The sequence below is a fragment of the Accipiter gentilis genome, chromosome 22, assembly GCF_929443795.1.
Source record: "Accipiter gentilis chromosome 22, bAccGen1.1, whole genome shotgun sequence".
Lineage (NCBI taxonomy): Eukaryota > Metazoa > Chordata > Aves > Accipitriformes > Accipitridae > Astur > Astur gentilis.
This window is the reverse complement of record NC_064901.1, coordinates 17,458,630-17,473,850: the sequence shown is the minus strand read 5'-3', so window position 1 is coordinate 17,473,850 and position 15,221 is coordinate 17,458,630. Positions and strand designations below refer to the sequence as shown.

Genomic DNA, 15,221 nt, shown 5'->3' with positions numbered 1-15,221 from the left:
AGAAGATGATCTTAGGGAGCTTCATTTTGCTTGCAAGGCCAGGTCAGCCTCTTCATTAATTAGCTCTCCAAGACCCCTTCCTCACTTCCATTAAGGGTGAGATTTTACAAGTACTTAGGGATCTGAAAGAAAAAAATGGAGAAGAATATCCTAAGGTCATCTGCACCCATTAGATTCCTCTGTGACTGTTTACATATTTACGGGTCTGGCATTATGTGAAGAAGAACTAGTCCCCATTAGGCTCAGCGCAGCTGTCATTGAGAATTGCCAAACACCTCATGGGTGATGGGATCCCGCCTCACAGTGAACATCACAGGTGATGAACACCCTCAACAGCTGTTAAAGGTGAGAGGATTTGGGGCGCCCAGAACCTGGTCAGACCAGCCTGTAGGAGAGGACTTCCCAACCTCTTTGCCATTAACAGAACCACTGAGCAGCAGTCCTGCTAGCCAACGTAGCAGCCAGCTAAGAGCAGTGTCACAAGACTCACAGATCCCCGTAGTACCATGGCAGATCATTTTCTGGCATTAAATATGATAATATTCTACTTTTGTATGGGCTCTGTTAAGCAATTCCTCTGGTGCTGAAAAGTAGCAGGACTAGTGAACTATTTAATGAGGGTCATTTGTGTCCACTGCCACGGAACTAGCTAATTTCTTGTTTAATCTGATGTGATATTTAGCTGCTATGAAGTACTGGTTGTGTAAGCAACGCTACTCACTTGTTACAGGTTAAAGAATGGCCTGCTCTTAGACTTAGCTAATCTGGGGTGGAAGGTCTGGTGAGCTCTGAGAAAACAGATTGTGGATTTTAATCTGGTGTTTTTGCAGTGAAAAACAAACAAAAAAATCCTACTGTTTTGGTGTTTCTGGCAGCATTTTGTTGGACAGTTACTCAAAAAGGCTGTTGAAATAACTGAACTGAAAAATACTATGGAGAGGAGAAAAGATTTTGGTTTGATTTGAAACAAAACGTGTTCTCTTTTTCTCAATGAAATGACCCTTTTCCACTGCCAAGTGTGCGCAGGCTTGAATGAAAAATTTCATCTGTGAGTATTTTTTCCCTCTCTTAGAAGCAGTTCCATCAAGCTCACTTTTGAAGCAAGGTGCTGCTCCAAATTGAAAGTCTGACTTCTTGTTTGTGAAACGCTGGCACAAAATGTCTCACCCTTTCTGAAAAATCAGTTTCTCCCTCTGCTGCCTCTTAACCCTTTCTCCCCTCTTGCTTGCTTTTGACTGAAACTACTTCATTCAAATTCACTCCTTCACTCAGATGTTTAGATCACCCTGAAATTGCATTTTTTAGAGAGTAAGCTGAGACATTTCACTCCCCCCTACCGAGTGTGTACTGATGCTCTGCAGGGTGCAGTTATAGCTCTTACTTCCCTCTAGATATTGATGTTGCTGGGACTTTGATGGAGAAGTGAAAACTGGTTGCCTTATTGATGAAATCTCGATTGGCACTTAGAAATTCCCAACCAAACAGGGTGTTTAACTAACGGAGAAAGGAAAAAATCAGTAGACGGTGGGATTTTTACAGCTTCTGACACTGCATTACAAACAATGGAGAGTGTGCATGGAGAACATTGCCCATTCGGCAACTGAAAGGGTTTTTTTAAATCAATGAGGTACTGAAGTAACTTGCTCGAAATTGGTTTTGTTTGTGTTGAGTGAGGCAGTTCTACTTATGTCTGAATGTACAATCACATTAGCAACAGTCTAAATTATGCTTGTGTGGGAAAGTCAGACCTCTTGCATTTACAGTGTGTTCGCATCCGTTACCAACAATTTACCCATCACGTGCTGAATTTCTTTACCTGGATGATACGTGGTTACCTCATGTAACAGCAGTGAGGTCACTGCCTATGCAATGGCATGGTGTCTTCTGCATAGTTAAGTTTATTTAATATTAAAATGATGACATTTAAATAATTTCTCTGGAGTTTGCCATTTGATTTGAAATTTCTGCAATGGCGCTGGCAGGGAATTAGTCTAGAGTAGTTTCTTAATCTTTCTAGAAAGAAAGTTTGTCCAGAGATCAGTAATACTCTCTCCTTTTCCCCTTTCCTGTCCCCTGATTCATCAGTGTAAACCCAGCCTGCCCCTTTTTCAATCGAGTTACTTTTCTGGGACGGCTGTTTCGTAGCCCGTGGGTGAAGTCTCCTCTGAAGTTCTCCCCGCAGCCCTCGGTGCTTGAGGAGGACCGCAGCAGTGCAGAGGGCTTGTCTTGATGCTCTCCGAACTGACTGGGTGAACATGGCCTGTTTTTAGTGAAGAGGTGCTCACGTCATGAAGCATTGCCTCCATCGTGCTCTCCTGCGTAATCCCAGCGGAGAAGCCCCGGTCAGAGTGCCCCGGGGAAACGACACGTCCTGTCCACTGCTGCCGCCAGCTCGGGTTAGATACACTTTGTCGGGTCAGCGTGAAAATGCTGGAGCTGCTCTTTTTCGAGCACTACCTTGATAACATGGATGTGCTGGGCAGCGCTGGTCGTCCCTGCAGGTGTGCTGCCGTCTGTCTGGCTGTGTTAGCAGGGCTGTTTAACACCAGGAGCATTGGGGAAGGACCAGGTATTTGGATAGCAGATGTGGGTTCAGGCATGTAGCAGAGTCCTTGCTCAGGTTGAAGGGTGGGGAAGAAGGGCAGAGCTGATATCTTGTTTTGTGTGTGTGTGTGTGTGTGGGGGGAGGTTAACAAAGGTAACGCTCTCGTGGAAGGCTATTCAGGCTGCCGTTTCCCTAGCATTTAAAATACCACCCCACTCCTCTCATTAGAGCTGGGGATTTTGGCTTTCCCAGGGGGGAGGAGATGTTCTAAATGGACTGCCAGGGAGGTGGATTTAATGCACTAGGAAGAACTGGCTTCACAAGTTAAAACGCAAAACAAAACCCAATCCTCCATTCCTATTTTTAGTGTTTATGACCAAGTATTTTTGCTTGGTTGCTCATTTTGAAAGGGTTTAGTGAGCCTGCCAGTTGATTGAAAGCTCTGTGGTGTGTGAGCTGGCCTGGCTGGGGAGCCTGCAGTGCATAGCGACGAGGTCGGAGCCGCGCCGGAGGTTTTTTTCCACTGCAGTTTGTTGAAGGGTAACGAAAATGTCCCCCGGGCAAAGGGGATGTTGGCTTTCCAGGTTGTGGTGATTCATCTTGTCTGGATAAGCAGTCTTCCTCCCACTCCTGCATTTTCATCTTCATCTACCTCACCCCTACTTCACCGTGCAACCAAATGCAAAACCTGCCCCGCATTGCGTGGGCGGTATTGCTGGGGGGGGCTCACGCAGCCAGCCCCCGTGAGGTGTACCTGCTGGGCAGCATTAGCATTTGGTGCCCGTCCTCCTGACCAGTTCGCACTCTATAAATGCGTTTATTCTCGTTATTAGGAGCTATGTCCCTGGCATATGGAGTCCGTGCGGTGCCTGCAGGCAGGTTTCCTTCCTGTTGGTGTTGGTAAGCAGCCCAAGTGCCTCCTGGCAATTAGCAGATCGTTACCCATAATGCGGCGCGCAGCGATGCAGCCTGGTGGGTTTTCTGGAGGTCACTCTGACCTAATTCACCCCCAGGAATTGTACAGCGCTGGCATGACTTACCAGTGCATTAACAAGCTGATGCTTCAGTACGAGGTTATTTGAGTGCTTCCACATTATTTTTCTTAGGCAAGAAATAGCCATTTTGTCTAGCGGCCAACAGTGGCTAATGGGGGCCGGTCTGGAAGAGGAGGGAGCAGAGTGCTAGCTGGTTTTGAGATGGAACACCGTGGGCGTGTGGCATTTCCTTCGGCTTTAAGGTTGGGGGCCACTTCTGAGCCCCCGGGTTGCAAATGCGCAGAGCCCCCCTTTGCCGCCTTACCTCTGTGTTATCACAGCACCTTCGCAGGGAGCTGAGCAGCGTGTCAGGCGTGTGCCTGAATCCCCGCTGCTCGGCCTCGGAGGGGAAGACAGAGGAGCAGGGCTCTGCCCCAGATATGCCCCCAGATCTGCCGCAGTCCAAACCCCCAGACAATGTGAAGTGGAGGCGCAGATTTCAGCCCGTCCCAGGCAGTTTTGGAGGGGCAGACGTGGCTGGCCAGAGGGGCACCCCCACGCAGCAGCGGGCACCCCGGCAGGGCTCGACCTCCCTCTGTCAAACCGGAGCCCAGTGCAGAGGGCCTGGCTGCAGCATCACCAGCCCAAATCAGGGTGTTGTCCCAGGGCGGTGATTTGTGTACGCCAAAGTTAGTTGTCGGCAGTTTTTAGAGGCTTTTAAAACCTGTAACTTCTGTTTTTCATTTCTCCCTGCTCAGATGTGTATGGCTGGACTGTGCATGCTGAGGAAGGGGGGCTACACCGGGAAAGGCACACACAAACCTATTGCAGTAAAACTGTTTTAAAACGTTTCTCAAGTAGTTTTCCTGTAAGACTTGTGGCATCTGCTACCAAGAGGATGGTGTGTGGGGAGAGAGCGATTTGACTGACAAATCATTAGGATGCCCGGAATAACTCGCTCCTCGCTTCTCTCTTTGTGTGCTCTGGAGGTCACCCCCGAATCCCACCCAGCTCCTCCCGCTACCCCATGGCAGACAGTTACTCTGCCTTGTCTGCGGCTAAACTCTCTGGGTGCACCTAAGTCTGTGTATGCACAAATCCTTCATTTTGTTTATGCACGTGAGCAGCCTTTGAGCCAAGCTTTGCTCTTGACGTACCCTTTGTCCTAGCTGATGCTTTTGATGCTTAAAAACGTTTCAGAGGAAATTATGCAGCATTGTAGAGTCAAAGCTGGGAGCGAGTTGAGCTGGTGGGTGGACATTCCTCAGGCGACAAAATTTTCTGGGGAGTACCTTGAGATGAGGGGTGTTTCGGTAGGAGCTTACCCCCCACCCCGTGCCCGCTGGTGTTTGCCTGGCTAAAGCAAAAGCAGCGTAGTGCAGGAGAGCGAGCTGCAAGTGCCACCTTCCACACACCACCATTTTATAACTTCCTTGAGATCTCTGGTGTTAATTGCTTTCAAACACGGGTCTGTCCTGCTTTCAGTTCCCATTGACTCTAATTACACCTGCCTAACTGCGACTGGGACTGAACCACTATCTTTTGCACAGGGGTTTTATTTGTCCCTCGGGTGAGCAATTAAAGTGGGCTCTCTTCTACCGGTGCCGAATATTCGAGCAATTGCTTGTAATTTATGTCTTTTTTTACGCTGGAACTGGCTGTACGGAGAAGCAAACCACCACCTCCGGAGTGCAGCTGGCTGCCAGTCCCGGGTGCTAACGCAGCAGAGTGCCCCTTCCCTTCTGCGGGCTCAGTTTAAGCTCTGTCCATGCTGGCCAGAACGACTATAGGGCCAGGAAATTAAATAATAGGAACTATAAGCTCTTCTACAGCTGAACGGCTCCAGAGCTCCATCAATTATTGAAGGCGTTAATTCTTCCACAATCGCTGGCACATTGTGACATATTAGATTAGAGGAAAGTTGGTCTCTGACCAAATCAGACTGACCAGCCTATTCACTGAAGCCCCGCACGTCCTTTCGGACTCACTTCTGTAGCAGAGTTGGCGGCGCTGGAACACAGTGCCTCGGACGCTGGGACAACCAGCCAGGTTTTCTCATTTCCATCAGGACGTAGAAATTTACGGTGGTAATATTTCCTCTCCCCCTCTTCTGTCTAATAGTAATAAAACGCAATGGTGCCTATGAGTAAGACTTCCTTTTTTGTTTGTTTGTTTTTCTTAAGAAGCTGAATTCAGCAGGGCTCTGTGCCGAAGGGGGTGAGACAAGAGCTCTTCACCTGCAGCCTCTGACACCCACCCCTACCCCAGCCGCCAGGAAAGCTGTTGTATTTAATGAAATACTCCTGCTTCACTGTATCGCAGAGGTACTGTGGCAGGTGGTGCTTTGGATCTTTGCCCCACAAACACTTTTGAAGGCTTCTGTTTATGAGTACCTCCATTTGAGCAGGCAGGCATACGTCCTGCATCATAACACCTTGACGTTGCAAGATGGGAAAGGCCAGGGAAATGCCAAGAGCTCCCCACCCTCATCCCTTAGTAATGTTTGATCTTTTTCTGAGAGTTGCAGCTCCTTGAGCCCTGGGATTCTGGCAGAGCCAAGCCCTTCAGTGTGCTTGGATGGTTTGGGTTTTTAAAGGCCCTTTCTAATCCATCTGTTGTTGACTACATATCTGTAAGCATGTCTTCTTAGACAGACAAATGAAGGCTAAATTTTTATATCATAACCATAAAATCATGTCCCTTTTTGGAATTACAAGTTACTTTTCCCTTCTTTTGTATGAATAACAGTAATAATTCTGTCTAACGATGGCAGCGGTCACAGCAATCCTTATTCAATCTTAGCGAGAGGAAATTTTGCAGTTTCTTTGCATGTAAAACTTCCATTATTTGGATGGGGTTCCTGTGACATAGGTCATTATATCTGTAATATGTATTTATAGTTGTTTAAAGACCCGAATAGTTTATGGAATAAATTCTGATGCGATATAGCCAGGAGGCCTGTGGGTTTTCATTATGCTATTGATTAAAAAGCCCACCACTATGCAGTGAAGATAAGGGAAAGAATTGGAAACTGGGTGAGAATTCCTTTTACTCTGTATAAATAATTTCACATTTGTTTTAAAAAAGGAGTCTTTGCTTATTTTTTTTCTCAAGATAATCTCTGCCTTTGTTTGAAAAAGGTTATTGATTGGATTGTTAACTTAAATAGTCTGTGGCGGGTGTGACAGAGCACATGGCTGCAATTAATCTTGCAATGCAGAATCCATTATTGAAGAAGCACTAATGAGCCGTTCCAAGGCCTTCACTGGTCACAGAGCGCCTGGGAGCAGCAGATTGCTCCTGCCCTTTAATGTCAGTTTTGGTCTTTAGTGTTATACAGCCAGTGTAAGCAGAAGAGATTTTTAGATTTTTTTTTTTAATTTTTTTTTTTTTTTTTTAGGATATTTATGTTTAAATTCTCCTTACCGCCAGCCTGCAATTGCACAGGGTGTGGGAGACAAGAAATGGTCTCTGAATGTGCTCGCTCCCCACTCCTCCGACCAGATGTCTGGTGGACATAGTATACAATTAAAGCCAGTGGCATGTGAAACACGGATGTCACTATAAAATATGGTCTCAGACACAGGGTTCAGATCCAGAGGAGAGTTTCGACAAAGATGAGGGAGCTTTCAGACCTGATATATACTTTAAAATATTGCTTTAAGACAAAGGGATGAGCTGTTGGAAACCTTCTCATTGCAAGTTTTATTGTCTCTGTTGTTTATAGCTATTGTGGCATAGCAAAAGTTTAGGTAGAGAATAGTTATGGTAGATTAGAAACTGTCGATGTTAACATATCACCTTCTCCTTCAACAGAACTGCTCCCGGGGTGTATTTTAGAGGTCTGTCTATTGACTTCAGTGACACCATAAATGCATGTTACTTCTTCCCCCTGTTAGATCTGCGGAGCTGATACAGATATGTGAGACTGATCCCGGGTTTGCCAGGGCTGAGCCACCACCTGAATTATTAACTGAATTCCAGCTGCAGACTCTTTGCTGCACACCTTCACCATAGCAAACACCATTTATCACATGATTAGTGAAATAAGACTGTTTCTTCATCTTGACCACATAAGGGATGAAATTAAACAAGGAAGATTTTCAGCTCTCTGGCTCATGTGCTACCACAGTGTCTGTAACTTGAACCACATTTTGGACTGCTCTGCTCTTCGTGTAAAACAAAATTGTTTGTGGGCTGAACTAGCCTTCTTTTTTCTTTCTTTTTTTTTTTTTTTTTTTTTTTAAAATGAAGTTTGAATCTACCTATAGCAGCCTGCCATATGCAGCTACAGGGCTTTGTCTTCAGGTGTTTTGCGACAGAGGGAATGCCCAGAAGTGCTGTGATACGGAGCAGGGATGCTGTTCACTAACACTGCTCCAGGAAGTCTTGGACATGTGAATTTTCTCATAGGTCATGAAAAACACTGGGTTTTGAACCAAAGTAGCATGAAAATAGAGAGATTGTGAAGAAGGAGAGCAGGGAGGACAGGAAAAAGAATTTTAATGTTTTGAGTCTCTACTGACATGCTTGCCATACACTACAGTGCCTCATCACACTGCTGCCATAAGTAAAAATAGTCTTTCCGACGACATTAGGTTGGGGTCATGGTACCACAAGGCACGTTGTTTAATGTGAAAGAGGATCTGACTTAGAGGCTGAAGAAAGACATGTCCACAAGATATTCTTTTTCCCTTAGACATGCCATAAGCCCTGGGCTCACCGAGAGCAGTCTGCGGCGATGCAGACATGGCTGTGGGCATTTGTTAGACTCTTTTGTAGTCACAGCATTTGGAGAGAGAGCCCAATGGAGTGAATAAATCGGTGTTTTTTTGCAAAATATTTCCGCATCGCTACCAAAAAGAAGCCACCATGGCCCTCACTCCACTATTAATATTTTCCGAATAATCCTCAGCTCACAAGAGCCCATTTCTTTTAGGCCTGTGGTGGGTGTGGTTCTTAAGAAGGGCTCTGCAAAATAGGATGGATCACTTCAAGGGTGAGGCACTATCGATACGAGATGCAGCACAAAAAACCTGCAGAGGTGTTTTTGAGGCAAATGAGGAACAAGACAGTCAAGACTGATAGCTGGAAGAGAGCAGGAATGGCTGTGGAGGGACAGAGATAAAGTAGCGAACAGAACCTGACCTTCATGTCATTTGAGAAAGGGAGAGTCTTTAGCTGGAGTCTCTGCAATGAGCAATGTGTATATGCAGGCAAGTGAGCACGTGAATACGTGTATGCATTTAGCTGTGATGTATTTCTGTAAGTTTGATTCCATTCTTTCTGTTTCTTTTCAAACGTGACTGAAGCTATTTAACTCTCTGATTAACTCACCTCCCTGTTTGAGTTGTTTTCTGTGATATATTCCAGCACTGTACAACCTTTCTGGAAGCCGACTCTCTGCTGTTGGGATGAATTCCTCCCTGATGTGTAGTGTGCCACATTTGTTCCATTTACTGGTGTTGGAATGAGGTTCCGCATTTGCTGTAAATCAGATCTGGAGGAGCATTTCAGTGTCATGACAGGTTCTGCTAGTTTGGTAGTATCAGAAATTATATGAGGTCCTCTCAACAAGAAAAGGTATCATGTCACATCTCCTTCTGCACAGTTGCAGTTTCAAGGTCCCCAGAACTTTAGTTTGGACTTGGTCCACTGTAAATCTCAGTAAAATCTGACTCTTGTTCTGTGCTGACATTTCAAGGGCTCCAAAACCCAGTGATCTTCTTAGCCCATCTGAGCTCATCAGTAATGTTGAAACATTCTTTATTCAAAGGCTTAAGAATGATATGAGCAATGTCACTGATCCCTCCTTCCTTAAATATCTCCTTTATTTTCTATTCAATTTCCTTAATAACTTATGTACACACATTTCTTTGCTGGACAGGCTTAGTTTTTGTATCACAACCATGCAAATATAACTGGAGAATGAAAATCCTGATTACAGCATTTGGTGGTATCACGGGCACATAAAGGAAATATATTCCCTACAGCATTATTGCCTTACCCAGCGATTCTCAGCAACTGTTTGCTTCACTAGCTAGAAAATATAGAAGCTTCTTGTAGGGTGGTGATGGGTGATGTGACAACACAGCAAAATACCCCTGATAGGTCTGGTAATGAAGATAGCACATCTATGCCCACATCTACTATAGCCGTGCCTTTTTTTCTTATTGGAGAAGCAGCCTTTCTTTCTCCACTCTTAAAAAGACACTTAGGCTGTTGGAGGTAGAAAAGATTTTTTCCTACCCATTGGCTGTAGTCTCAGAACAGCAGATGGGCTAGAGGTGAAAAAACCCTGCACACCTGAGGTGTAAGTTTCTGGAAGAAGCACGCGGTAGTGCTGGATGTGTGTACATGTATTTCTTGTTTTTTCTATAGATGAGCAACTGGCTATCCCCGTGTCATTTCCCCCCCTCCCCTCCCCGACTATGCACAGCGTTAATGCTTATGTGTGGCAGAGAGGAATGCTAAATACGGGGCTTTCCAAGAAGGCAAGCAGCCGCTTATTGCAGGTGACTTAGGGTCTGCCTCAGCCTGATAGGGGTGGTTTGGGAGTACAATACTTTTATTTCAGCGGTATATTTTTCTTGTTTTGTTTTGCAGAAGGAACACTGATCCTACCTTTGGTTTGTTTGTTTGTTTGTATTTTCCCCTCCAGAAAGCCCATTGCTGACCCTGCTACTGTGATACCGCTGTTTTGCAAAGCTGGAGTCGACACGCATGTAGGGGCGGGGGTTGTAACTCTGGCAATTTGTCCTTCCCGATTAGATGTGACTGTTCTGCTAGCTTTCCCTTCTTTATTCCTTTCATTTAGTTCATTGTGGGAGTTGGCTTGGGGTTTTTTCCTTTCGGTTTCTTGTTTTGATCCTGGAAGGTTAGCTGTGCAATTTGGTTTCTTCTGTGCCAACCAACTTTAGTGGCAGAGCTCTTAAAAAAATTAAAAGCTGTATCCCTCCATCCTGTCTTGCTTCTTCTCTGTACGCTACTGCTTCCATTTAAGCAAAGTTTACAGAATTGCTCCACCCATTTGAACATCAGGAAGGGAAGCTCTCAAATGGAGAATAACCTCATTTCCACCAGGTCCTTCAGTCCGGTTGAAACAACGCTAATTGAAACTGTAGTCCAATTTCTATTAGGATGGATGGGCTCTCTCCGAAATTGGGTTTGTGTCTGATTTCATCCTATCTCTTGTTTTCTTTCCAAAAAAGCCCCACAAAAACCAAACCCAAAGCCAAACCATTTTTAAGAGCTCTGAATAAAACTGCTTTGCCAATGGGGAATGGGTGGGGATGACTCTGATTTTCTCTTGTGCCCGGCAGCGAAAGGGTTAATGCCTGCTTTCCTCTTTGGTATCTGTTAGTTGCAGCCCATGTTGTGATCAGTCCATGTCCATGTGCATTTTGTTCCCAAATTTAATACCGGTTAATTAACAAGTGATAAGTGAGCCTTAACAATGACAGTTGTTTCCGATCTTCCTCAGGACACCCGACCTGCCTGCAGTTCACCACAAACATGACTGAGGCTGTTAAAACCTATCAGTGGCAGTGCATTGAGTGCAAATCCTGCAGCCTTTGTGGGACCTCTGAGAACGATGTGAGTTCATTTACCTTTTCGTGCAAATAAGCATCACTGCAAGCTACTGTCATGGCCGCCCTTGAGGAGCACGTGGCAATGGTGTGGGTCGTGGCGTTACTGCTGCTTCCATACGTCTCTGAGGAAGAGCCACTCCTGGGAGTAGAGATGGGCTTCTCCACAGGGCCCGCTTTCAGCCGTCGGTCTCTGCTGAAATTACCACGGGTATCATATAGGGGCCACTCCAGATGGTGATACCTGTGGTTTGTATGCTTATTCAATAGAAATTAGCTGGAGGCCTTAAACTCCTGTCGCAGGGAGCTGCAAGAGAGTAGTATTTTCAACAGGGTAGTCAGGAGCAGATGTGAATGGGTGATAACCCAAGGGATGGCAAGTATGTTTCTTCTGTCCTGATTTTGCTTACTTTCTTGGCACGTGTTTTTAGTCTTAATTACAAGACTTGGGAAACATGAAAGCATTTGAACTGGGATTGCTAGGCCTCTCTCTAGTCACCTGATCACGCGTCCCAGTGATTTCCAAACTGTGATCCAGAGCCTGCAGCTGAACAGTGTCCTCTCTGCAGGGTTTTTGGTTAAAATCTGACGTTAAGGGTCCTTGGTGATAAACTGCGAGAAACTCGGAGGGATGACAGTGGCTGGAGAACTTTGGAGGCAGTTAGCTAACACTACGTTCCCCATAGCATAATAAATATAAAGCCTGAGATTTTGTTTTGCTTTAGCAGTAAATAAGGAAATCTGAAAGCAGGGAGCTGTTCTGCGTTAGGAATCATGGGATACTTCCGAGCAGCTTTTTTGCCCCCAAATGTATGAAAGAGCTGCAGACCACATGGTGGGATCATATCATTTCCATCTGTTTCACAGAGCATTAACTCGGCTGAGTTTCGGAGAACTGGCTAAGTCCAGGCTTTTGACAAGAAAGGTTTCCCCTGAAGGGATGAGATCCGGCACATGGTCACACTGCAGCCCAGTAAAGCCTGTCCTCTTCTCTCAGTACAGCCTATCCCCGGCCTAACAGCTTTTACCCCTGCATCATGAGGCCACCTTGGAGAGGAAGTCCTCCACGTCTCAGAGACATTTTCCAGTTAGAAACTGAACTGCCTTTGTGATGAGAAGGGCTCTCTGCAGCCTCTCAGAAATGTGGTGGTCGATCGTGGATGCGCAGACGTGATGCCTGTAGCCTTTTACATTCCCAGGAGTCTCTTAGTCTCTATGTTGCAGCTCCGTGTTCCTAGCTGAGCACTGCTGGTTACCATGCTTATGTTTTCCTCTTGGCAAGAGACTAATTTACCTCATTTTCTCTCTCCTCCTCTCCCTGTCTCCCTGTTTCCCTACTGTCTCCCCAACAACCCTGCCTCAGGACCAGCTGCTCTTCTGTGATGACTGTGACCGTGGCTATCACATGTATTGCTTGAATCCACCAGTCTTTGAGCCCCCAGAAGGTAACATATGTTGGAAGTCTGCTTTGAAAATCACAATAAATTCCTTGTGGAGAAGGGAAGAATTTCTGAAAGGTGGCCTGGGCCATGCAGGGTTAAGGAAGCAGTAGCAAAGCAGAGGCAGGAAGCACTGGAAAGAAAGAAAATTCATAAACGTGGAGGTCTAGTGCGATCTGAGATGTCCTATTCAATCTTGCCTGGTCTCTACCTCCTCTTCCAGGACATGGCTCTTTTGCGGGTCGTGGGTACCTTTGAATATCCCAGATGGCATTGGACACCTCAGTTTAGTCAGCCAAATTGAGCTCCTGTGAACTGTGACTTTGGACTTCCTAAGAAGCCAAAGTCCCAGAGAGAAAGCCCCAGACAGGGAGGTCCTCTCTGGAATAGCAGAGAGTCTGTTGTCAGGAGACTGGATTAAGAGGAATGACCTTCCTTCTTCTCTGGTCTGTCTGTGCCTCAGAAGGGTGAGAGTTTTATTGTCTGTATTACATTTGGTGTGTAGTTATGTCGTCTGCAGAGGATTCAATCTGACTATACTACAACTGGTTGTAGTTTGTCACTTGGTCGTGGAGCAGAGGAACTAGTCCTTCACCATTATTGATTCTCTGACTAAAATCTGCAGAGAGCAGTAGAATTGGAGAAGGAGACATGCGAGTACAAATGACTGCGGTTTATATGAGGGGCGAGACAAGAAGAATGACAAATCAATCATGCATTCAGGAGCTAAATGTTTGTAACTTTGATAAAGAGGAAACTAAATCAGGAGGGGAAAATTTTGAAATGCAGGTAATTAGCTAAAGATTTCTGTTTGACTGGGAAGCGGTGTTTTGCAAGTATGAAAATATAAACCACGTAGTGGCAATGCACACCCCAGCTGTGTTGTAATTTGTGCAGAAAGCCTTCGTATGCAATACCAAGGGCAGCAGAGCCTGCTTCAGAAAAATACAGGCAATTCCAGTGCTAGGAATATTTGATATCCTGTTCAAGCCAATCTTGACATAAACTCTGAATGCCTGGATTTGATGTCATGCCTATAAGAAGGATTTCTTCATTTGCAGGGAGCTGGAGTTGTCATTTGTGCCGGGAGCTGCTCAGAGAGAGAGCATCAGCTTTTGGCTTCCAGGCCTGAGGAGCTCCAGCAGTCAAGAAACACTTTGCTCCTGGTGTTGCCATACCAGCACACAATTCCCATCCAGAACACAAAGACACAACCCACATCAAAACGAACGGACACTCAAATACAGGAAGAGGTATCTGTGGTATTCACTGTCACTAATGCCGTACCTCCTGGGCTCTACTAGAAGGATCACGTACTTTCCCAATGCTCCGGATGAAATCTCTTCACTGCTATGCATGGTTGCTGCTTACCATTAAGGGCTCACATGCTTTATAGAAGGGGGAGGGTTGTTCTATCGACACGGAGAAGTCAATTTTGTGTGGCCTTGTGTTTTCTCTTTCGCCTTCTTTTTAAAGAAGTAAGATATCTCCCAGGGAATTATTGGTGAGTACTTTGGCTGGGAGCAGCACCAGTTGTTTCTCTTCACAGGCATGACTGGAAATGTCTTTACTGCAACCACTCTGTATTCGCAGGGGGGCTTTGCGAGTTGCATTAGTTCAATACTTCCCAGGTCATCAACAACGTGTTGTCACTGAGAGAAGCACTGATCAAAATTTTGGGGGGGTGACACTTTCTCCCTTGGATCAAGTGCTTTGATTTGGCAGCTCTTTAGAAATCTGGTTTTAGTATCTCTGAAGGAAGAACAGTACCAGTATGTACACACACATGCGCGCTTAGAAAAGCCTACCGTCTTTGGTAATTCAGGATATTCAGGCACACGGTCCCACTGTAGTGCCAGCATACAGTCCAGACTCATCATTTTATTTTTGTTCAGAAAATCGCAAATGATTATGTATGTAACTGACTTGCTGTTTAGCTCAGAAAACTGAACAAAAGAAAAACATCATCTTAAGTTGACCATAGAAAGTGAAATTGTCAGTTTTCTGAGCAATCTAAAGTAAGCTGCAAAAAGGAACAACTTTGGCTTAGGGTCAAATGAAGCACTTTTGAGTCATTTTTTAAAATTTCTAAACTAAAATGTTCTGCAACTTGAAGTTGCATTTTATTCCAGGACTTGGCTAATCAGGACTTCCAGCATTTCCAAAGTGTTACTGTTTTTTATCAAAGCAATTATCAAGACCTAGCTGAATTTTCAAATAATTTTTCCCCCAAATTCTCTACAACCACATTTTTGGCAAACATGATAATTTGTCAGAAAACGTTCCCCAGCTCTATAGGAGGGAATAATTTGCTGAACCTAATATGAAAAGAAAGATTTTCATAAAGATTTTAAAATTTAAATAGAAATAGTTGTACTTTATTTAAACAAACCTCTACATGTGAAATGAAGAAACATTAAGCAAGAGCATCAATTGAAAAAATATTATTACAGTTGAGTCTCTTTGAATAATTTAAGACATCACTAGGAGGACAAGTGAGCACATTAAAGAATTTCTACCAGATATATCTTCAAGGCTAAAAACCTGCAACTCCCCGAACTGCCAAGTAGCCCAGAATGACCATTTTCTTGGGTATGATGTATATTACTTTTTATGCATAGATTTAAGTGGGTTTATAATATAAATTTATGAAAGTCCCAAGCAGCACGTGACT

At 44.9% G+C, this 15,221-nt stretch overlaps 1 protein-coding gene across 4 annotated transcripts in view; it reads left to right on the top strand.

Annotated features, from left to right (window-relative positions):
* DPF3 (double PHD fingers 3) overlaps positions 1-14,722 on the top strand; it is a 164,982-nt gene extending 150,260 nt beyond the window's left edge. The window contains exons 10-12 of one of the 4 annotated variants that reach the window (XR_007509178.1): positions 10,126-10,148; positions 11,003-11,115; positions 12,472-12,550. Coding sequence is in view for 2 of the 4 variants with exons in the window: in XM_049825668.1 (XP_049681625.1) it covers positions 11,003-11,115; positions 12,472-12,553; positions 13,609-13,679 (266 nt within the window). In the remaining 2 variants the exon portion in view is untranslated. Of the gene's footprint in view, positions 1-10,125; positions 10,149-10,180; positions 10,245-11,002; positions 11,116-12,471; positions 12,554-13,608 lie in introns of those variants that run through there. The other 3 variants (XM_049825668.1, XM_049825669.1, XR_007509177.1) reach the window with 3 other exon arrangements.
* The last annotated feature ends 499 nt before the right edge of the window (positions 14,723-15,221 follow it).